Source organism: Aquarana catesbeiana, linkage group LG13, assembly GCF_042186555.1.
Source record: "Aquarana catesbeiana isolate 2022-GZ linkage group LG13, ASM4218655v1, whole genome shotgun sequence".
Classification (NCBI taxonomy): Eukaryota; Metazoa; Chordata; class Amphibia; order Anura; family Ranidae; genus Aquarana; species Aquarana catesbeiana.
Window position 1 is genome coordinate 46,411,161 of NC_133336.1, and position 23,082 is coordinate 46,434,242.

General features: G+C 43.7%; 1 protein-coding gene across 1 annotated transcript in view; it reads right to left on the reverse strand.

Moving 5' to 3' along the window:
* Positions 1–6,751: 6,751 nt before the first annotated feature.
* LOC141117483 (B2 bradykinin receptor-like) overlaps positions 6,752–23,082 on the reverse strand; it is a 56,880-nt gene continuing 40,549 nt past the window's right edge. Inside the window, exon 2 of the mRNA XM_073610376.1 lies at positions 6,752–14,779. Coding sequence (XP_073466477.1) covers positions 13,709–14,779 — 1,071 coding nt within the window. The 3' untranslated portion in view covers positions 6,752–13,708. The remainder of the gene's footprint in view (positions 14,780–23,082) is intronic.

Here is a 23,082-nt window from a genome sequence, read left to right on the forward strand (position 1 = left end):
TTCATATATGTGGTCTTTTGTATTTGTATTTTATTCCTTATATTAAAGATTTATTTTTATAATTTTTGAGTTGGTGGTCCATTTAAAGTCCCAACTAGGGGGCATTCATTTCTATGTCTATTCAAAGGGATGGGACCACCATACTCTATATGAGATGATGGGAGTCTCTTTCTTATTTACAGGGATGAACTTTGGTCTGCAAATGAAGTCAGTTTAAAAGCAACCTTGTCAAGTAAAAAAAATTATTGTTTTTATTTTATTTTTTTAAATTGTTCCTCTGTTTAACCCCTTATTAACCCTAAATTTACTCTAATCAGCCTTATTAACTCCTTATTCTCCTTCTCCATTTAATTATTATTTTCCTGCTGATTTTTTTTTTTATTTACTTCTATTTTATAAACTATTAATACCTAAAAAAAAAATGTTGTTTGCTTTGTTCATTAATATTTTTACAGCTTTAACATATATTTACAAGTTTCACACGTTTGAAAAAAGCGCAACATTAAAAAAAAAATTGATTTAATTTGTAAAATAACTTTTCAATGCCGTTGTACCATTGCTGACAGCTGAAGTATAAACAAAAAAGTTGCGGCAGGTATCGGTAATTGGTATCGGCGAGAGCTCAGCGAAGCTGGCCCCCCTACAATCAGCACAAATAAAAACTCAAGTGTGTTTCTTTAGTGCTACGTTTGTGCTGTTTTGTGCCGTAAAAATTTACATTTGTGCTGCTTTTATTTTTAAGATATTAGCAATTGTTTTTTCCAGACTATGACATCACCTAGCCCCCCTACAACGCCCAAATGACACAAAACTGGTCTCATTGGTTAGTGCTACGTTTGTGCTGTTTTGTGCTGCTAAAAATTCCGTTCTATCTTTTATCGTTTTTGCGTTATTAATGATTTATTAAAGGTCACCAAAGGTCAGTCAGCCCCCCTACAACGCCCAAATGACACAAAACTGGTCTCGTTGGTTAGTGCTACGTTTGTGCTGTTTTGTGCTGCTAAAAATTCCGTTCTATCTTTTATCGTTTTTGCGTTATTAATGATTTAGTAAAGGTCACCAAAGGTCAATCAGCCCCCCTACAACACCCAAATGACACAAAACTGGTCTCGTTGGTAAGTGCTACGTTTGTGCTGTTTTGTGCTGCTAAAAAGTCCGTTCTATCTTTTATCGTTTTTGCGTTATTAATGATTTATTAAAGGTCACTAAAGGTCAGTCAGCCCCCCTACAACGCCCAAATGACACGAAACTGGTCTCGTTGGTTAGTGCTACGTTTGTGCTGGTTTGTGCTGCTAAAATTTTTATTTGTGCTGTTATGGTTTTTAAGTTATAACAGTTTATTTTTTTTTCAAACCCCACTCACTTTGCCCACCCTACAATCAGCACAAATAAAAACTCAAGTGTGTTTCTTTAGTGCTACATTTGTGCTGTTTTGTGCTGCTAAAATTTCCGTTCTACCTGTTATCGTTTTTGCGTTATTAATGATTTATTAAAGGTCACCAAAAGTCAGTCAGCCCCCCTACAACACCCAAATGACACAAAACTGGTCTCGTTGGTTAGTGCTATGTTTGTGCTGTTTTGTGCTGCTAAAAATTCTGTTCTATCTTTTATCGTTTTTGCGTTATTAATGATTTATTAAAGGTCACCAAAGGTCAGTCAGCCCCCCTACAACGCCCAAATGACACAAAACTGGTCTCGTTGGTTAGTGCTACATTTGTGCTGTTTTGTGCTGCTAAAATTTCCGTTCTATCTTTTATCATTTTCGTGTTATTAATGATTTATTAACGGTCACCAAAGGTCAGTCAGCCCCCCTACAACACCCAAATGACACGAAACTGGTCTCGTTGGTTAGTGCTACGTTTGTGCTGGTTTGTGCTGCTAAAATTTTTATTTGTGCTGTTATGGTTTTTAAGTTATAACAGTTTTTTTCTTTTTTCAAACCTCACTCACTTTGCCCACCCTACAATCAGCACAAATAAAACTCAAGTGTGATTCTTTAGTGCTACGTTTGTGCTGTTTTGTGCTGCTAACATTTCCGTTCTATCTATTATCGTTTTTGCGTTATTAATGATTTATTAAAGGTCACCAAAGGTTACTCAGCCCCCCTATAATGCCCAAATGACACAAAACTGGTCTCGTTGGTTAGTGCTACGTTTGTGCTGTTTTGTGCTGCTAAAATTTCCGTTCTATCTTTTATCGTTTTCTCGTTATTAATGATTTATTAAAGGTCACCAAAGGTCAGTCAGCCCCCCAACAATGCCCAAATTACACGAAACTGGTCTCGTTGGTTAGTGCTACGTTTGTGCTGGTTTGTGCTGCTAAAATTTTTATTTGTGCTGTTATGGTTTTTAAGTTATAACAGTTATTTTTTTCAAACCCCACTCACTTTGCCCACCCTACAATCAGCACAAATAAAAACTCAAGTGTGTTTCTTTAGTGCTACATTTGTGCTGTTTTGTGCTGCTAAAATTTCTGTCCTACCTTTTATCGTTTTTGCGTTATTAATGATTTATTAAAGGTCATCAAAGGTCACTCAGCCCCCCTACTACACCCAAATGACACAAAACTGGTCTCGTTGGTTAGTGCCTCATTTGTGCTGGTTTGTGCTGCTAAAATTTTTATTTGTGCTGTTATGGTTTTTTAGTTATAACAGCTTGTTTTTATATTTGTGCTTTTTTGTGTCATAATAATAAAAATTTGTGCTGCTTTTTTTTTAAGATAATAGCAATTTGTTTTTTTCCAGATGATGACATCACCCTGCTCTCCTGTCACGTACCTGGTTAGTGAGCTCCTGGTTAGAAAGCAGCCATGGGAGCACAGTGAGGTATGAGTGCCTGTGATCAGTCCAGTAGACTGCGTGGTGGCATCAGTCAGCAGGTGGATGTGGCGGCAGAACCAGCTGGTGGCAGATGAGCTGGCACTGAGCTTGGCTGGTGGCAGACTGTGGGTAAGCAGCTGGAAGCAGGAGACAGATGAGACCTTGCTGGGCTGAAGAGCTGTAGCAGGCTGGATAAGCAGGATGCAGGGTCAGATGAGCCGGGTCCATAATGGCCAGGCAGATCAGGCATAGACGGCACACAACAAGATAGTCGGGACACAAACCAAGTCAGCAACAGGAGGTAGATCAGGCAAGAAGAGAAGGCAGAAGCAGAATCCAGAGACAAGCCAAGGTCAGGGCTGGTAGCAGTCAAACGGAGGTCAGGAGTAGGGATGAGCCGAACACCCCCCTGTTCGGTTCGCACCAGAACATGCGAACAGGAAAAAAGTTCGCTCGAACACGCGAACACCGTTAAAGTCTATGGGACACGAACATGAATAATCAAAAGTGCTAATTTTAAAGGCTTATATGCAAGTTATTGTCATAAAAAGTGTTTGGGGACCCGGGTCCTGCCCCAGGGGACATGGATCAATGCAAAAAAAAGTTTTAAAAACGGCCGTTTTTTCAGGAGCAGTGATTTTAATAATGCTTAAAGTCAAACAATAAAAGTGTAATATCCCTTTAAATTTCGTACCTGGGGGGTGTCTATAGTATGCCTGTAAAGGGGCGCATGTTTCCTGTGTTTAGAACAGTCTGACAGCAAAATGACGTTTCGAAGGAAAAAAAGCCATTTAAAACTACCCGCGGCTATTGCATTGCCGACAATACACATAGAAGTTCATTGATAAAAACGGCATGGGAATTCCCCACAGGGAAATCCCGAACCAAAATTTAAAAAAAAATGACGTGGGAGTCCCCCTAAATTCCATACCAGGCCCTTTAGGTCTGGTATGGATATTAAGGGGAACCCCGGCCAAAATTAAAAAAAAAAAATGACGTGGGGTTCCCCCTAAATTCCATACCAGACCCTTCAGGTCTGGTATGGATTTTAAGGGGAACCCCGCGCCAAAAAAAAAACAAAAACAAAAACAAAGGCCGCAGGAAAAGAGGGGGGGACGAGAGTGCGCCCCCCCTCCTGAACCGTACCAGGCCACATGCCCTCAACATTGGGAGGGTGCTTTGGGGTAGCCCCCCAAAACACCTTGTCCCCATGTTGATGAGGACAAGGGCCTCATCCCCACAACCCTGGCCGGTGGTTGTGGGGGTCTGCAGGCGGGGGGCTTATCGGAATCTGGAAGCCCCCTTTAACAAGGGGACCCCCAGATCCCGGCCCCCCCCTGTGTGAAATGGTAAGGGGGTACTTACCCCTACCATTTCACTAAAAAACTGTCAAAAATGTTAAAAATGACAAGAGACAGTTTTTGACAATTCCTTTATTTAAATGCTTCTTCTTTCTTCCTTCATCTTCTTCTGGTTCTTCTGGCTCTTCTGGTTCTTCCTCCAGCGTTCTCGTCCAGCATCTCCTCCGCGGCATCTTCTATCTTCTTCTCCTCGGGCCGCTCCGCACCCATGGCATGAGGGGAGGCTCCCGCTCTTCTCTTCATCTTCTTCTTCATCCTCTTCTCTTCTTCCTTCTTCTCTTCTTCTCTTCTTCATTTTCTTCTCCGGGCCGCTCCGCACCCATGCTGTCATGAAGGGAGGCTCCCGCTGTGTGACGGTGTCTCTTCGTCTGACGGCTCTTAAATAACGGGGGCGGGGCCACCCGGTGACCCCGCCCCCCTCTTACGCACAGTGACTTGACGGGACTTCCCTGTGACGTCACGGGGAATGCCACAGGGAAGTCCCGTCATGTCCCGTGCGTCAGAGGGGGCGGGGCCACCCAGTTATTTAAGAGCCGTCAGACGAAGAGACGCCGTCACAGAATGGAAAGTAAATAGGCACAAATCAACACAAACGTGGCACTAACCAACCAGCCCGTTTTCATTTTGTTTGGCTGCTGTAGGGGGTGTCAGGGAAGGCTTTCGCATAGCACAAATGATGTCTCCCTGTACATACATATGCGCATGCGCAGACTGGCAACTGGCTGGGCAGATGAGCGTGAGCCTGTCACCAATGCTGGCACCAGACAGACTATTTAAACAGGCTGCAATTTGGTGTGCCGCTTCTGTGTGTTCATTCCTGATTCCTGTGTTTGACCTCTGATCCTAACCCAGCTTGCTCCTGACCTCCGTTTGACTGCTACCTGCCCTGACCTTGGCTTGTCTCTGGATTCTGCTTCTGCCTTCTCTTCCTGCCTGATCTACCTCCTGTTGCTGACTTGGTTTGTGACCCGATTATCCTGTTGTGTGCCGTCTATGCCTGATCTGCCTGACCATTATGGATCCGGCTCATCTGACCCTGCATCCTGCTCATCCAGCCCGCTACAGCTCTTCAGCCCAGCAAGGTCTCATCTGTCTCCTGCTTCCAGCTGCTTACCCACAGTCTGCCACCAGCCAAGCTCAGTGCCAGCTCATCTGCCACCAGCTGGTTCTGCCGCCACATCCACCTGCTGACTGCTTCCACCATGCAGTCTACTGGACTGATCACAGGCACTCATACCTCACTGTGCTCCCATGGCTGCTTTCTAACCAGGAGCTCACTAACCAGGTATGTGACAGGAGAGCGGGGTGATGTCATCATCTGGAAAAAACTAATTTCTATTATCTTAAAAATAAAAGCAGCATGAATTTTTATTATTATGACACAAAAAAGCACAAATATAAAAACAAGCTGTTATAACTAAAAAACCATAACAGCACAAATAAAAATTTTAGCAGCACAAACCAGCACAAACGTAGCACTAACCAACGAGACCAGTTTCGTGTCATTTGGGCATTGTAGGGGGGCTGACTGACCTTTGGTGACCGTTAATAAATCATTAATAACACGAAAATGATAAAAGATAGAACGGAAATTTTAGCAGCACAAAACAGCACAAACGTAGCACTAACCAACAAGACCAGTTTTGTGTCATTTGGGTGTTGTAGGGGGGGCTGAGTGACCTTCGGTGACCTTTAATAAATCATTAATAACGCGAAAACGATAAAAGGTAGGACAGAAATTTTAGCAGCACAAAACAGCACAAATGTAGCACTAAAGAAACACACTTGAGTTTTTATTTGTGCTGATTGTAGGATGGGCAAAGTGAGTGGGGTTTGAAAAAAAAAAAAAACTGTTATAACTTAAAAACCATAACAGCACAAATAAAAATTTTAGCAACACAAACCAGCACAAACGTAGCACTAACCAACGAGACCAGTTTCGTGTCATTTGGGCGTTGTAGGGGGGCTGACTGACCTTTGGTGACCTTTAATAAATCATTAATAACGAAAAAACGATAAAAGATAGAACGGAAATGTTAGCAGCACAAAACAGCACAAACGTAGCACTAACCAACGAGACCAGTTTTGCGTCATTTGGGCATTGTAGGGGGGCTGACTGACCTTTGGTGACCTTTAATAAATCATTAATAACGCAAAAACGATAAAAGATAGAACGGAATTTTTAGCAGCACAAAACAGCACAAACGTAGCACTAACCAACAAGACCAGTTTCGTGTCATTTGGGCGTTGTAGGGGGGCTGACTGACCTTTGGTGACCTTTAATAAATCATTAATAACGCAAAAACGATAAAAGATAGAATGGAATTTTTAGCAGCACAAAACAGCACAAACGTAGCACTAACCAACGAGACCAGTTTTGTGTCATTTGGGTGTTGTAGGGGGGCTAGGTGATGTCACAGTCTGGAAAAAACAATTGCTAATATCTTAAAAATAAAAGCAGCACAAATGTAAATTTTTACGGCACAAAACAGCACAAACGTAGCACTAAAGAAACACACTTGAGTTTTTATTTGTGCTGATTGTAGGGGGGCCAGCTTCGCTGAGCTATCGGCGAGTACTAAAAAAAAAGGACCCCACTATAATTTTTTATTTCTTTACACATTACAATATTTTTCATTACATTTCTTTAAATTTGATTGAAGCAAAGAGTATTACGTCTTATTCTATTGCCAACTTGTATGATAACCTAATGTTCAGGGGTTGTAAATCTTTCAAATAAAAAAGTTCTTCAGAATCGGGATCTTTATTCTAAGCAAAAAAAATCTTGATTCTCATTTTATCCAGAATCATGCAGCTCTACTAGAAACCCAGCAATTTACCGCTCACGAGTCTGATCAACGTCTGGAATTTTGTTGATTTATAGTAAAGCTGGACATTAAAATGAGAACTTCAATACAGATTATTGAAAAATTCAATTGACGTTGAATCTAAACAAGAAACAAAAAATTAGTAGGTTTCAGGTTGACCACGTTTTATGTCAACTGCTTTGCAATCTCAAAAGAAATTATTGCTCTCACAACAATCACTGTTTACACTGTTTACAAGCATTAGTTTGCATTTGCGTGTATACATGGGGGAATGGAGGTGCTTTGAATTTTTTTTTAATAATTTTTATTTATTTTATTTAAATGTCTTTTTTACACTTTTTACAATTTTTTTATTTTTTATTTTTTTACATTTATCTCAAGGGGCCTAAAAATTCCCCTTGCAATAGCTTTGGGTAGTGAAAGGACCTCTTTCTAGAGATATCATGCAGTCAATCCCTGGTGTCTCCTCTGCCTTCCAAAGCAACTAAACAAGTAAAGATCATGCTTGGTTAGCTGCTTCCCTGGCTGTAACTGGGGATCATTGTCGCTTCTGGGTTCATTCGTCACAGAGGAGATGGGGGAACAGATGTTCCTCCATCTCCTCTGTGGAAATTGTCCCTGACACTTACCATGGCCCTAGGCTCCCTGGAGGAACAGGAGAACTTGAAAACTACTGCAGGTGCCAGCTGGTCACTGGCAGAGAAAAAAACAGTACCAAGATCATGACCAGCCATGACCTTCTAAAAACTACGTGCTGACAGGGTGTTTATATATGTACATTAGTCAGCAAGTGGTTAAAATGGACCTTGCATGAATACAGGGTTACCTTAACAGAGGTTTGGTGGCTTCAGGGCAGGATGCAAGATGAGTGATGAAGTCCTTTGGCATCCAAGGAGAAAAGACTAAGGCTGGGTTCACACCACTGCAAATTGGATGCGGGTTCCCTGTGTCCAATTCACAATAGCAGGAGATTTTGACCGGCTTTCTATAGAGCCGGTTCACATATCTCCGCAGCGGGTCGGGGGCGTTTTGCACTGTGCGCCTTTTGGTCTGTTTCAGGTCCAAATTCAACCCAAAATTCGGGCTGAAATCATCCTGAAAGGGTGAACCAGGACCCCTGCTGTGAGCTGGATGTGGCGATGGTGTGAACCCAGCCTAAAGTGCATTCCCACCCATGAGCTACGAGCTACTTTAGCAACATGTGTTTCTTGGAGCTTGGGCTGGACGGAGAGCAGTAGAGACCATGCTGCCTCAAAGTTTTCCTATGACTCACAGAACCCAGCTCCTCACTGCACCGTCACTGGGTCCCCAGTCCTGGGCACCATCAGTTCAAAAGGGGGGCCCAGGCACCCGCGGAGCAGGAGGGCTGGCTGTACTGTCTTATTGCAGCCACCAATCTTCTTCTGCCTCCCCCTGCAGCACTGCCAGCTTCTCTTTCTCCCTCCGGTTGCACTGCAGGGGGATTGGTCTTAGCACATGTGCCCCTTCCATCTGCTGTCTGAGCCCCCCCATTTACCCTCTTCCACCACCGCACTTCCGGCTGTCCTCCTCTCCCGCTGGAAGCTACTGGGGGCACAAAGGGAGATGTTCCAGGATAGAGAGTGAGGGAAGGGGCCAGTAAATGTGTAATTTACTGGCCCCTTCCTTTCCTGAATGAACACAATGAGCCATCGGTACCAGTCACTCCTGTGTCCATTCATCACTGAAGCATAGTAAACAGTGTTTACTATGCTTCAGTTTGTGAATGAGCAGGAGGCCTCAGAGTGTTTCCCATTCATTAACCTGTGCTGCTGAGGCTGCAAAGAAAGGTACTGATACATCTATGTCCTTGGTCACTTTCGGTCAGGAAGGGAGTGCCCTATCAGGTAGGCTGTATTTCTAACAGCAGCCCTGCTTACCTATGCTGAGTATGCGGAGAGTGCTCCAGTCCAGTCAAAAAATCGGGTTCAGCGCCGGCTTCAGTAAAGATGAGAGATTGCCAAAAACTGTAGACTTCACCCATAGGCTTACTATGAGGCATCCGTTGTCATCTGCCCCTCCTCTACACTGAAGCCAGAAATTCTGATCGTGTGTATGGGGCATTAGAATGGGGCTGGGAGTACATTTATAGTGTTACTAAACCCAGGACCCTGCATTCACTATATCTAGTCTTCCACAGTACACAGAACATGGAAATGCAAATACAGTAGTACCTTGGATTGCGAGCATAATCCGTTCCAGAAGAATGCTTGTAATCCAAAGCACTTGTATATCAAAGTGAGTATCCCCATAGGAATCAATGGAAACTCAGATAATTAGTTCCAGTGTCACTGCTATTGTATGCAGTACCGCATGTTGCCAGAGGTGGGGGGGCGCCAGAGACACTCGGAAACCACTCAAAGACACTCGGGAATGGAGTGTTTCCCAGTGTCTGAGCGTTTAAGTGTCTCCGAGCGGCTCGGAGTGTCACCGACAACCCCGCACCTCTGGCCAAGTGCGGTACTGCACACCCCAGAGGCTTGAATCCTTCTCGTCTTGTGAGACAACGCTTGCAAATCGAGTCAGGATTTAAAAAAAAAAAGAAAACAGCTCGAATTGCGAAATGCTGGTGAACCTCATTACTCACAATCCGAGGTCATACTGTATTTTAGTAAATATAAACTGCTAAATACCTTTTCTCATCAGCAGTATATAGCAGACTTCACTCAATGTCCAGCCGAGCACTGGCTAAAACTTGTAGGAGGAGTTTTCATTCTCCTCTGACTGTCCTATGAGGCTGCATGATTCCTGACACTCTGTGTGGACAGTGTTGATTGGCCCTGTGCCGATCACATGCAACCTCTCAAAAAAACAAAACAAAAAAAAACTCTCAAGCAATACACACCAAACTGAGCGTGTGCAGAGTGCCCCCAAGGATCTGTACTATTAGGAGATGGATTGGGGACAGTAAAAGAAGGGGAGGATCAGAGAAGACCCCTTAGGTTCCACAGTGAGTATAACAAGCATGCTTTACTACATATACAGACTGGTTTTACTGTTGTGGGTTTAGTAACACTTTAAGTATAGTTCGTTTTTGACTGAATTTCCACTTTAATGATACAGTAGTGGATTTGTATAATATCCCCATGCACACAGATTTCCCAAGTTTAAATTTCCTCAAGAACCCCCCTAATGGGGCTCCCTTCCACCCTTTGGCTCCATAGGAGCTGTGCTGGCTGCTTTGGCTATTGTTACTCCACCAATCAAACATATTTTAATAGGACTGGCCCAGGGGGGCAAATTTCTTCCTACATCTCCGTCCTGTCTGCCTCTGATAAAAGCAGGAAAGCATCTTTTTAAATAAACACTTCAAATATAAATAAAAAAGCATTTTACACACTAAGACAAAAAAAAAAAGATGCGACTTTACAGTCAGAATAATAATGTCAGCAATGAAGAGGTGTGGTTGACATTGATCAGAGTTCATTGTTATGTACAAGAAGGGAAGTGCTACAGTCCATCCTATTTCACTTATGAAAATAGCCATTCTGTGTAGGGCTGGAAATCGGAGAATGGCCGAGGCAGGTCACTTCTGAATAGGTTTGTGGACCTTGGCTTTAAAAAATGCAATTCCAGTTGTCTGAAAACACGGGGGCTTGAGAAAAATCCATTCATCAGGATCATACATGAGAAGAAAGTCAGGATTCGTTTTTGTGTGTCCAACTTTATGCAGCAGAGGCAGCCATCTTCAAGCATTGGTTCCACCAAATGTCCAGGTGACCACCGCTCTCGAGGAGTCTTTTCTAACATAATAAAGAAGTATACTGTATCCTTTCAGTCTCATCCAATCCATGCATAGGTAGGATTTTGCTTCTGTAGACTTCGCTTTCCTCAAGGCCGTTCAACTGGCCATAAATGTTACAATCTTAGGCTGGCCATACATGGGTTGAATTTCGAAAGAATTTTCTTTTGAAAAATCAGAAAATTTGTGCATTTTGTGATCTGATGATGCCACCATTGATTTCGAAATTCGGCCAACCAAGCCTTCAATTTCACCTCCTGTTGCTACAGAAAAGAGTTTTCGTGGCTGGGAATCTTCTTTTCTTTCCGAGAATTTTCTTTTCTTGCACATGCGCATTTCTTTTTCGATTACATTTCTCGCAAGATTCTCATCATTGTTTAGAAAATCGTTCGTCTTTCAAAAAATTTCCAACATGTCCGCTCAAATTAGATGGCAGCACGGAAATCGGCTGTTGCTGCAGCCCACTGATGGTCCGAAATACGAACGAAAATTAGATAAGGTTTTCTAAAGAAAATTCTTTCAAAAATCGACCCATGTATGGCCTGCCATACTGTACAATTTTCTTTGTCATGCAAGGGCCTACCTGAATGATCTATCTTTTCAAACTGTCTTTAAAACCCAACTGAACTTTCAGTCTCAATAAGCTTAAAAGCTCTAGGTGTATACAAAAGGTGGGAAAAGTACTACAGTTCAGCCATAGCCTAGTAGAAAAGTCTGTCCCTTTCCAGCATGTTTTAGGGCTCATTCACATTAGCGATTGGGGGGCGGTGGAATCCAATGGTTGAGCTGTGCTTTTACCCCCCCCCCCACAACCGCTACCTCTTTTAGCTACAGAGGCAGAGACTGGGGGTGTACAGATGCTGGGGCAGGAATTAGGGGCCCTCTGCAAGTGCCCTGCAACCATGTACGATGCGTTGCAGTTGTGGCGCCCTGGTTCAAAGTTCAAGGGGTTAAAGGAGACAGTGAGGAGGCAATACAAAGCCTCATCACTGCCTGTTAAACACTCTCTCTCGAAGAGCAATCCAAACATGGAAGGCTCTTCAGAAAGAAAAGCTAGTGTGAATGGGCTTCCCTCTGCTACAAAAATGCTCCAAAGAAGCTCATGTACCAAATCTTGGCACAGAGCCAGGAGCGTTTGCAGTTGCGATTGATTGATTTTTGCTGCGATTGACAATTGCGGCAAAATTGCCTGGCATTTGGGGTGCCATTAAGAAATAATGGCATAGCAAATGTGTTCCGCATTTTGAGGCTTTTCTGAAACATGGATCGCTCAGGTGTGAACAGAGCCTTAGCCTAAAACTCTGAGGTCCTCTTGCACTTCCTCAATAGGCTTCTGGAGAGCAGAAGAAGCAATATACCTGCTAGTGGTTTCTGGATCTGATAGGGGTTAGCTTTCTCCTTACAAAAAGAGGGTATTTATTTGAACTGTCTCTGGTATTGCAACTTTTTTGGTTCTTTAATGTACTGTATGACGGTCAAGGCCTATTGGTTAACTGCTCTTGATGAGAAACAACTATTTTAACATAGTCCTATTCAGACCCTGTTCTGTAGGCCCTCATAGAAAAAAAAAAAAACATCTGGGACAAGAGCTAGGACTTCTTGGGTTACTGTGCTGGTCTAAAACGCATCCTTTGCTAGACAAACAGTACTGGGTAGAGGGAAAAAATGTTAAAAAATTAATGTCAGATTTTTATTTCTGTCTGTGAAATCTTATTGAGGAGATTTTCCCTCACTTCCTGTCCCTGTTACTCCCATACTAGATATTGAGAAGAGGTTATCATTCAGAGAGAATGGCTCAGTTATCAGTTGAAACATTGCTTGAAGTTCTAACCCTTCCCCACTTTTAATTTTGTCAAAAGTGTCTTGTCATTTTGTTTTAGTCTGCATCGTGATAAAATTTGTCATCGCTTCCTGGCCTGATGACCACAAAAAACCCAGCAGAGGCTTTAACACTGTATTAAAAAATGTGTTTTTGCTGGAGTTGGGCTTTAAAGTGTATGTAAACCCTAAATAAATTTTTCAATTTGTTTGGCGTACCTCACTGTATACATTTTTTTATGACAAAGTTTCATACCTGGAGATCCTGCCAGTAACAGCACTTTCTGTTGCAGGCTGACAACGCTAAGCCACTGCCTTGAAATCACACCATGCAAACCTGTTCATCACACAAGTGATAACAGCCTCAGCCCGGCTGTGTCTAAGCCATGTCCCCCAACGCAGTTTGCTCTGCTGGGCGAAACGCGTCAGTAGGTGCATATATGGAGCAGGGCTGAGGCTGCTATCACTTGTGTGATGGACAGGCTTGCACAGTGTATGGAGTTTGGGATATTTTCTTAGCCTCCAGAGTGCATAGAGTAAGGACAGACTCCTCACTCAGCCTGCACCCATCAGACATGGCTATAGAAGCCTGAGCGGAGACCCAAAGCTTTACACAGGTTCCCACTGCCTTGAAAGGTAGCATTAACATTGTCAGCCTGCCATGCAGACTCCTTCAGTTGGCTGATGGGCTGTCTCTCTGGTAGACCTAATAGGCAACCCAATGGCCAACTGTAGGAGTGAACAACATGGCAAGCTGACAATGCTACAGCCCAGCAAGGCGGTGGCTAAGCATTGTCAGTCTGCAACAGGATGTACAATCAATGTCAAGATCTCCAAGTGAGAAATTGTGCAACAAATTTTTTTAAAAATAATTTACTTAATGCAGTAAGGCATGATGACGCATAAACTAAAAAATAGATTTAGGACTATACTTTAAAGAGCAGAAAAAAGTTGCAGTACCCAATGGTCACCTCAAGTATGTAGATAACTGATGCATTTTTACTCTTTTGCATCAAGCCTTTCTTTGTAATGTTAGAGGTTCAAAGGGATCAACCCTCCAATATACACAGCTTGCTGGATCACTGAGAAAATCCCTTTAAAGCAAAACTCCAGATTTGTGTACTCAAGAGATGGACTTCTTTTTCTGACGATCCAGATAAAAGGAAGACTGCGTTGTGTCCATGGAGTAATTTGTTTGAACAGAAGAGCGCCTTGTCCTGAACCTTGCCGGCACCAGTGGATGGTAAACCTCTAATGCTTTCTTTCTAAAATTGTTTCCGACAATTACATACAGGAGTGGATTAATGCAGCTGTTACTGAAGCCAATGTAGGTCGATATTTGGTTAAAGATTTCATTGGGCTGTTCTACAGAACACTTATGGAGAACATTCAAATGCATCAACGTGTCTATAAAAGTCGATATTTGGAATGGAAGCCAACAGGCTATAAACACCAGCAACACGGATAAAACCAACAACGTGGCTCTTTTTTCGTTATTAATTTCCTTAAATTTCTGCATGGTGTTATTTCTCAAGACATTTACAATCTGGAAGGAGCAAAATCCAATGACTATTACAGGTATCAAGAAACCAATAACGTTTAAGAATATATTGTTTACAATATTCCACTCGTTTGATGGAGGATCTAAGATGCATGCAGTGATGTTTAACTCCGAGACAAAGTTAACTTTGCGGAAAATAATTTTTGGTAAGCTCACAACTAGCGCAAAGGTCCAAATCATGGCGCAGATCACCTTGGCCCACCAAGGTCTTCTCATCCGACCGGCAGACATGGTCTTCACTAAAGCCAAGTATCGATCAATGCTGACCATCAACAAGAAGTAGATGCTGGCAAAGAGGTTTAACATGATCAGGGTGTTCACAGCAACACATAAGAAATCACCAAACTGCCAGGAGAACCCTCTAGAAATGTAAATAGCCCACAAGGGTAGGCCACTGACGAAAACCAAGTCTGCAGCTGCCATATTCCCCAGATAGATTTCAGCCACAGTGCAGCGACTTTTATGAAGCAAATAGACTGAAATGACAAATGCATTTTCTATGAATCCCAAGATGAAGATGAACCACATGTAGATTGGTTGGTATTCGATCAGCCATAGAAAGCCTTCAATGGCCAAACAGGACTTATTTGATGATGTGGAATTTCCAGACATTGTGAGAGGGGTGACTGGGTCCTGTAAGAGAAACAAAAAGAGAGTTACTGGATATCAAGCAAGCTTTTAGCTGGCATTATCAATCTTTTTTCTAAATTATTTGTTGCCCTACAGCCAATCAGGGCCAACTTAACAGCATCATGGGCCCCTGGGCAAAAGTAATGCACTGGGACCCCTACCAGCCCGGACCCAATTTACAGACCTACTCCCAAGAATTAAAGTATAAATAGTTGATAGAATTAAACATATATTGATAGAGTACTTTAAATAAAATAGATTTAACCACTTCAATACCGGCCTATAGACATATGACGTCCATAGATGGGATCTCCCATCCTGGGCGGACGTCATATGACGGCCTCGGGTTCCCGGCCGCCTAGGGGGTGCGCGCGCGCCCGCCGCATTGCTCGGGACCCTATGCGTGTGCCCGGCGGCTGCGATGTCCACGGGGCACCCGCGATTGCCCGTTAACCGGGCCGGACCGTGGATCTGTGTGTGTAAACACACAGATCCACGTCCTGTCAGCTCAGAGGAGACTGATCTGTGTTCCCAGAACGGAGGAACACTGATCGGTCTCCTCCCCTTGTGCGTCCCCTCCCCCTACAGTTAGAAGCATTCCCTAGGAAACACATTTAACCCCGCCCCCTAGTGGTTAACCCCTTCACTGCCTGTCACATTTACACAGTAATCAATGCAACTTTATAGCATTGATCGCTGTATAAATGTGAATGGTCCCAAAAATGTGTCAAAAGTGTCCGATGTGTCCGCCATAATGTCGCAGTCACGATAAAAAATCACGATCGCCGCTATTACTAGTAAAAAAAAAAAATAAATATTTTTTTTTTAAAAATGCCATAAATCTATCCCGTATTTTATAGACGCTATAACTTTTGCGCAAACCAATCAATATACGCTTATTGCAATTTTTTTTACCAAAAATACGTATCGGCCGAAACTGAGGAAAATTTTTTTTTTTAAATTGGGATATTTATTATAGCAAAAAGTAAAAAATATTGTGTTTTTTTCAAAATTGTCGCTCTTCTTTTGTTTATAGCGCAAAAAAAAAAAAACGCAGAGGTGATTAAATACCACCAAAAGAAAGCTCTATTTGTGGGGAAAAAAGGACGTCAATTTTGTTTGGGTACAACGTTGCACGACTGCCCTGTATTGAACCAGTTAAAAAACATGTCATAAATCAAAGACTAACAAAGGGCACAATAAGGGGGAGGGGCAGATGGGCACAGTACAGTGGGGAGGGGGGGATGGGGTCAGGAGGGCACAATACTGGGATCAGTAGGGCACAGTACAGGTTCCAAGATGCTGCCCAGGACACAGCCATCCCGGGACAGCTTAGCAAAAAGCATGACTGTCCCAGCAAGTCCAGGACAGTTTACAAGTATGATGTAATGCAAGGTTATCATGAGATCCCCATGCACCTGGGGCCCCAGGACAGTGCCCAGGGGTGTTCATGCACTAAGACAGTCCTGCAGTCAATAGACCTCAAGAGCAGGAAGAATTGTATTACACAGCCCACTGAATGACACAACCCCTTCCTCTCTTCTAAAAGAAAAGGGTCCATCTGGCTTGTTTAAATATAGGCTGCCACCAAATATTCTTTGGAAACGCAGTCATTAACCTGTTCCTGCAAGCAGAACGCATATATGAGGCAGCAGAGCAGATTGATCTTAACACCGGGTTGCCACATATATGCATCCATGGGGCTCTGCCTTTTGTGCCGAGGGCATACTGCGCGCTCCCAGCACACTGACAGCTTATGCCGCGTACACACGGTCGGACTTTTCAGCTACAAAAGCTTAGAGAGCTGAGGGAGGAGAAACAGCAGTTCACTGATCTTCCCGGTGAATGGCTGTGCGGGGCGGGGTTGCCAGAAGAAGTCTGAGCATTAGAGGAGAGCAAACTGACCATGCTGTGCTCTCCCGCTTAGTGTGGTCAGTTTTTAATAGGAAAGCAGGGGGGCTGGCGGGAACACCAGGGTTTTCACCAGTGGCGGCTGGTGCGAAACTTTTTGGTAGGGCGGCAAACAAACCTCCCCCAGGTCCACACTCAGCCCTCTATGGTCCCCAGCACTCACCCCTCCATGGTCCCCCCCCCGTACTCACCCCTCCACAGTTCCCTGTAGTCATCCCTCCACAGTCCCCCGCACTCAGCCCCTCCACAGTCCCCCGCACTCAGCCCCTCCACGGCTTCCTCGGCTTCTCCTCCCGGCCAACCCGATTCACCTCCTGTCCTGATTGGCTGAGAGGAGAAGCCGGAAGACAATAACGAATATTGCTTCGCTAGTGTCACAAGTGGGTGGGTGAGCTGAACCTCTGGCTCTAATCATGTGGCTTGAAAAAAAAAAAAACCTCGTAAAAACCTATGAGTCCAGCACCCCGCATGCAAACTAGGGGGGTGGTGCCCCTGTGCCCCTTATGGACCGGCCGCTCCTGGATTTCACATAAAAGGAAGCAATACAAAGAGGACAGGATACTTTTTCATGCAAGTACATGGTACAGCAGACACATATCAGCAATATGAAATGTTGGGTTCACATATTCTTTAAAGTGTTATTAAACCCAGGACTCTGCATTAACTGTATCTGATCTCCCACAGAACATGAAAATACAATAGTTTTAGTAAATATAAACTAAATATTTTTTCTCATCAGCAGTTAGAGCAGTCTTTTGACTTTCTGACTGTTCTATGAGGCCGCAGGACCCCTGACCCTCTGTCTGGACAGTGCTGATTGGCCCTGTGTTGACCACATGCACCCTCTCAAGAAAAGAAGAACTTTCTAACAATACACAACAAACTGAGCATGTGCAGCTTGTCCCCAAGCCTCTGTTCTATCAGGAGATGGATTGGGGACAGTGGAAGTAGGGGTGGTTCAGAGAAGACCGGATCAAACAACCTTTTTACACAATGCGGAGAATTAACCCCTTAGGTTCCACAGTGAGTATAACAAGCATGCTTTACTACATATACAGACTGATTTTACTGTTGTGGGTTTAGTGACACTTTAAGCTGACAACACAGCGCCTCTTCTGCACTAAAACCCCAACCGATTCTCTTCTGCTGGACTACAAAATACAGCCCACTCTCTTCATCTACATAACAAAAGAGAGGTTGTGTTTTGTAGTAATAGAGCACACACTAGCAGACTGACACACGGCGCTCTGGCACTGTGAGCAGCCTGTACACACTGCGGGATTCGGACCCCCGGGAAACCCACCACTTGAACATCTCTGTCCATACCGAGTAACACCCGCAGGATCTAGTAGAAGGATCTGGCAGAAGGAGCTGGTAGTAGGACCTTACTATCACCATTCATTGGTGTGCTGTGATAAAGACTATTGCATCAGCGAAGGAGGATTTTTCCCCCAAGGCTATACCATCCATGCAGTCCACTACATATAATCATGCAGACCAGACTCAGTTCCATAGGGCTCTGAGGAAGAGGAAAAACCCTTGAAACGCGTCAGTCCATCCCTCCATTACACCATCCCATGAGACATGGGTTTGTTTTATGACCTTTTATGCCGTGTACACACGAGAGGACTTTTCGACCTGACTGGTCCGACGGACTATCCCACTGACTTTCGGCGGACTTCCAACGGACTTTCCGAATGAACGGACTTGCCTACACACAATCACACCAAAGTCCGACGGATTTGTACGTGACGACGTATGACCGGACCAAAATAAGGTAGTTGATAGCCAGTAGCCAATAGTTGCCCTAGTGTCGGTTTTTGTCCGTCGGACTAGCATACAGAGGAGCAGATTTTTCGATAGGAACTGGGTCCGGCGGAGTTCCGACGTAAAGATTTGAAACATGTTCCAAATCTAAAGTCCGTCAGATTTTCGACCGAAAAAGTCTATTGCAGGTCCGATAAAGCCCGCACACGGTTGAATTGTCCGCCGGACTCGGTCCGTCGGACCAGTCCGGTCGAAAAGTCCGCCCGTGTGTACGCGGCATTAGAGGAATGATGTGATGTTATTCCAGATACTAAATGTGAGTACTCTACTTACTTTTGCTTTGTAATAAAACTTTTTACCAAGGATAATACACTAGGCCACGCGCCTTCTTTTTTCTTCCCTTGCTTTAGTTCTTTGAACTCCCCCTAGTTGGCTAAGGCAGCGGGGCGTGCTGAATCCATCCAATAAGCACTTTACGGAAGTTTAACATTTTTCACCTAGGCCCTCCGCACAGCTCAGGAGAGATTTTTTCAGTTGTTGTTGGACAGTATTAGCTTCTCAGAAGAAGATTTTACTCAGTTACTGAAATGTTGACAGGACAAGACTCATTAAGTGCAATTTCTACATCTCCCATCACAGTTGAGCTACTTAATGAAGCTCTCAGTCTCCTAGTTAAAGTTGGATCACTTCCCAGCTTATCGCTGTCAAAGAATACAAGTCACTGTCATTGGTTGCAAGAATGCTGGCTCTGCTACTGCTCCCCGACTGACTCAGCTGGACTGAATGCTGAAATCGGCTTCTTTCTGGGCACCCTCTAAGATGGGGGTTCTTAACAAGAGGAGCAAAAGATGTCTGATAGGGATGTCATGGTGTACAGCTATGAACAGAATATGTAGTCACGGACTTTGTGTGGACATATAGAAGAGAAAGTGAGTACCATAAAAACAAATATTCTGTACCATTAAAAATCTATTATATGACATTAAAAATTACTCTTCACAACATGCAAAAATTCCGATTACAGTTCACATGTGGACTCAACGGGTTTCAGAAATCCTTCTTCAGGAGCACATGTGACACGTCGGACACTTTTGACACATTTTTGGGACCATTGGCATTTATACAGCGATCAGTGTTATAAAAATGCACTGATTACTGTAAAAATGTCACTGGCAGGGAAGGGGTTAACACTAGGGGACGATCAAAGGGTTAACTGTGTTCCCTCTCTCTGTTCTAACTGAAGGGGGGAGGGGACTGTCTAGGGGAGATGACAGATCGCTGTTCATACTTTGTTTACACACACAGATCGCGGTTCTCGGTGTGTCACGAGCGATCGCGGGAGCCCGGAGGTCATCGCGACCTCCGGGCACTCGCATCGGCTCCAGGGGCAAGCAGCGCGCGCGCGCGCCCCTAGTGGCCACAGGGCGAAGCGACGTTACATAACGTCGTTTCACCCAGCCGTGCCATTCTGCCTCAGTAAAACTGTGGCGGCTGGTCGGCAAATGGTTAATAGAGTAATATCAGCCTGTAGGGTAGACTGGAATTCATAGCATATGGATGTTGACCATAGAGGTGCAAATGAGTATGTCTTTATGGACCTTGCTTTGTGCACTGGTCCAAATCATTTAGTGGAGGGGGGATTATGGTGTGAGGTTGTTTTTCAGGGGTTGGGCTTGGCCCCTTAGTTCCAGTAAAGGAAACTCCTAAGGCGTCAGAATACCAAGACATTTTGGACAATTTCATGCTCCCAACTTTGTGGGAACAGTTTGGGAATGGTTCCTTCCTGTTCCAACATGACTGCTCATCAGTGCACAGAGCAAGGTCCATGAAGACATGGATGAGCGAGTTTGGGGTGGAGGAACTTGACTGACCTGCACAGAGTCCTGACCTCAACCCGATAGAACACAGAAGGATGAATTAGAACGGAGACTGTAATCCAGGCATTCCCATAGACACACTCCTAAACTCTGCGGACAGCCTTTGCAGAAGAGCTGAAGCTGTCATAGCTGCAAAGGGTGGGCCAACTCAATATTGAACCCTACAGGCGAAGACTGGGATGGCATTAAAGTTCATGTGCGTGTAAATGCAGGTGTCCCAATACTTTTGACAATAAAGTGTACGTGCCGTGACTACTTTGACTACCATGCTGTCTTTATGATGACGTACTCACATTAAGTCTGGATGGTTCCCCATTGGGAAGTTGGTCCTTTTATTTTAAGATGATGTGTACAAGACCATTGGCTGTTTACTGAATGTACCGGAATCTTCCACCTGAGAGGCAGTGGCTTCATCTTGGTTTACTTATTTGCACCTCTATGGTCAACATACACATGCTATGGATTCCAGTCTACCCTACTGGCTGATATTACTCTATTAAAGATTAGGAGTGGGTTCCAGTGTACTTATTCTGTCACGTGTGCTCCTGAAGAAGGATTGCCGAAATGCACCGGTTCCACGTGTGAACTAATAATACTAGTAATTGGAATCTTTGCATGTTGTAAATCCCTATGTGCAGAGTAATTTTTAATGTTATGTAATAGATTTTTAATGGTACATAATAAAATTGTTTTTTTGGTATTCAATTTCTCTTCTATATGTCCACACAAATCCATGACTACATATTCTGTACATAATTGTACATGATTTGCTAGGATGCGGACATATAGCATACACATCTGGGCTTCTCTTCCGCTATAGGTATGTAGTGATGCTGTCCCCAAATGTGGTTCATCTTTTGGGAAGAAGAATTGAGACTCCGCTATGTGGGGGAAAGACAGAAGGCACCAGTGAGTGAGTACAAGAAGGGGTTGACTTACCATTGGGGGCAACTTAAAAGGAAATTTGAATTAGATAAGTATATAAAAAAAGGCTATCTGAACCATTTCTCACTTTGGAGAGGCTTCCACTAATTTCAAGTTATGTCTACAGGACAGAAAGTGAAGGTAACCCTACTCTATTCAAAATACACTATGTTACCAATAGTATTGGGACGCCTGCCTTTACACGCACATGAACTTTAAAGGCATCCCAGTCTTAGTCCGTAGGGTTCAATATTGTGTTGGCCCGCCCTTTGCAGCTATAAGAGCTTCAACTCCTCTGGGAAGGCCGTCCACAAGGTTTAGGAGTGTGTCTATGGGAATGTTTGATCATTCTTCCAGAAGCGCTTTTGTGAGGTCAGGCACTGATGTGGACGATAAGGCCAGGCTCGCAGTCTCCACTCTAATTCATCCCAAAGGTAGTCTATTGGGTTGAGGTCAGGACTCTGTGCAGGTCAGTCAAGTTCCCTGGGTAAAATGATTGAGCCGGCAACACTGTAGTCCATATAGCAATTTTAATGGTTGGTTAAAAAAGAGACAAACAAAACAACTGACGCGTTTCGGCAACAGCCATAGATGTAGCATGTTGAATATAAAAATGGCAATACATTAATACTCATATAAGCTCTGCCCCAAAATCAATTTGCATGTTCAATTTAAGCAATTAACTGAGCAATTAAGAGGTTAATATCAAAGTGTCAAAATGCAGGAAAAGGATTGAGACAAAAAGATATATATCACATGACATGTTTCAAAAGATATAAAAGCACAGTGGAATACCATACATGATCATCCTACAAACACATGGGTCACAAAAAAAAAAAAAAGTTTCTCCACTCCAAACTCGCTTATCCATGTCTTTGTGGATCTTTCTTTGTGCACTGGTCCAAATTATTTGGTGGAGGGGTATTATGTTGTGGGTTTTCTTGTTTTTTTTTTATGCGTCAGCATACCAAGACACAGGGCCGTCTTTAGGGTAGGGGAAAAGGAGCAGTTGCCCTGGGCCCTGTAATTGTTGTGGGGCCCAAAGCAGCTGCCTCATACTTGCCAACTATCTCAGTTTAAATTCCCTTGTCTTTTGAAGTTTTAGTCCTGTGCTGTGTCCCAATATCTCAGTGTGAAGTGCTACTATTAATGCTGCCCAGCTCTGCCCTATTGTTGTGTACAGATGACTTACCTGCAGACCCTGTGTTTACATGTAAATAACCATCAATCATATGTAAATAGCAGCTGCATTCATATGTAAATAGCCAGCAACATTGATATGTAAATAAAGGCGGCATTCATATGTATATCATGCCCCCTACAGTGAGGAAAAGATATGCTGTAACCTATAGCAACCAATCAGTGAGCAGTATTACTGTACAGTAATCTCTAGCAACCAATCAACAAGTAGAAATCATGTGCTGTAACCTCTAGCCATTATTAAGTGAGCCTTAATGTATGCTGTAACCTCTAGCAACCAGTCAGTAAGCGGCAGTGATATGCTGTAACCTCTGGCAACCAATCGCTGCCTGATCTGATACAGTAAACTGATTTTAAGTCTAGCTGCTATTTATTGTATGTCTCAGAGCAGGTGGAGAGTGACATTGCATGGAGGGGGGGGGGCCCAAGAAAAATTTTGCCCAGGGTCCAATCAATATTAAAGACGGCCCTGCCAAGACATTTTGGACAATTTTATGCTCCCAACTTTGTGGGAATAGTTTGAGGATGGCCCCTTCCTGTTCCATTATGACTGCATATCAGTGCACAAAGCAAGATCCTTAAAGACATGGATGAGCGAGTTTGGGGTGGAGGAACTTGACTGGCCTG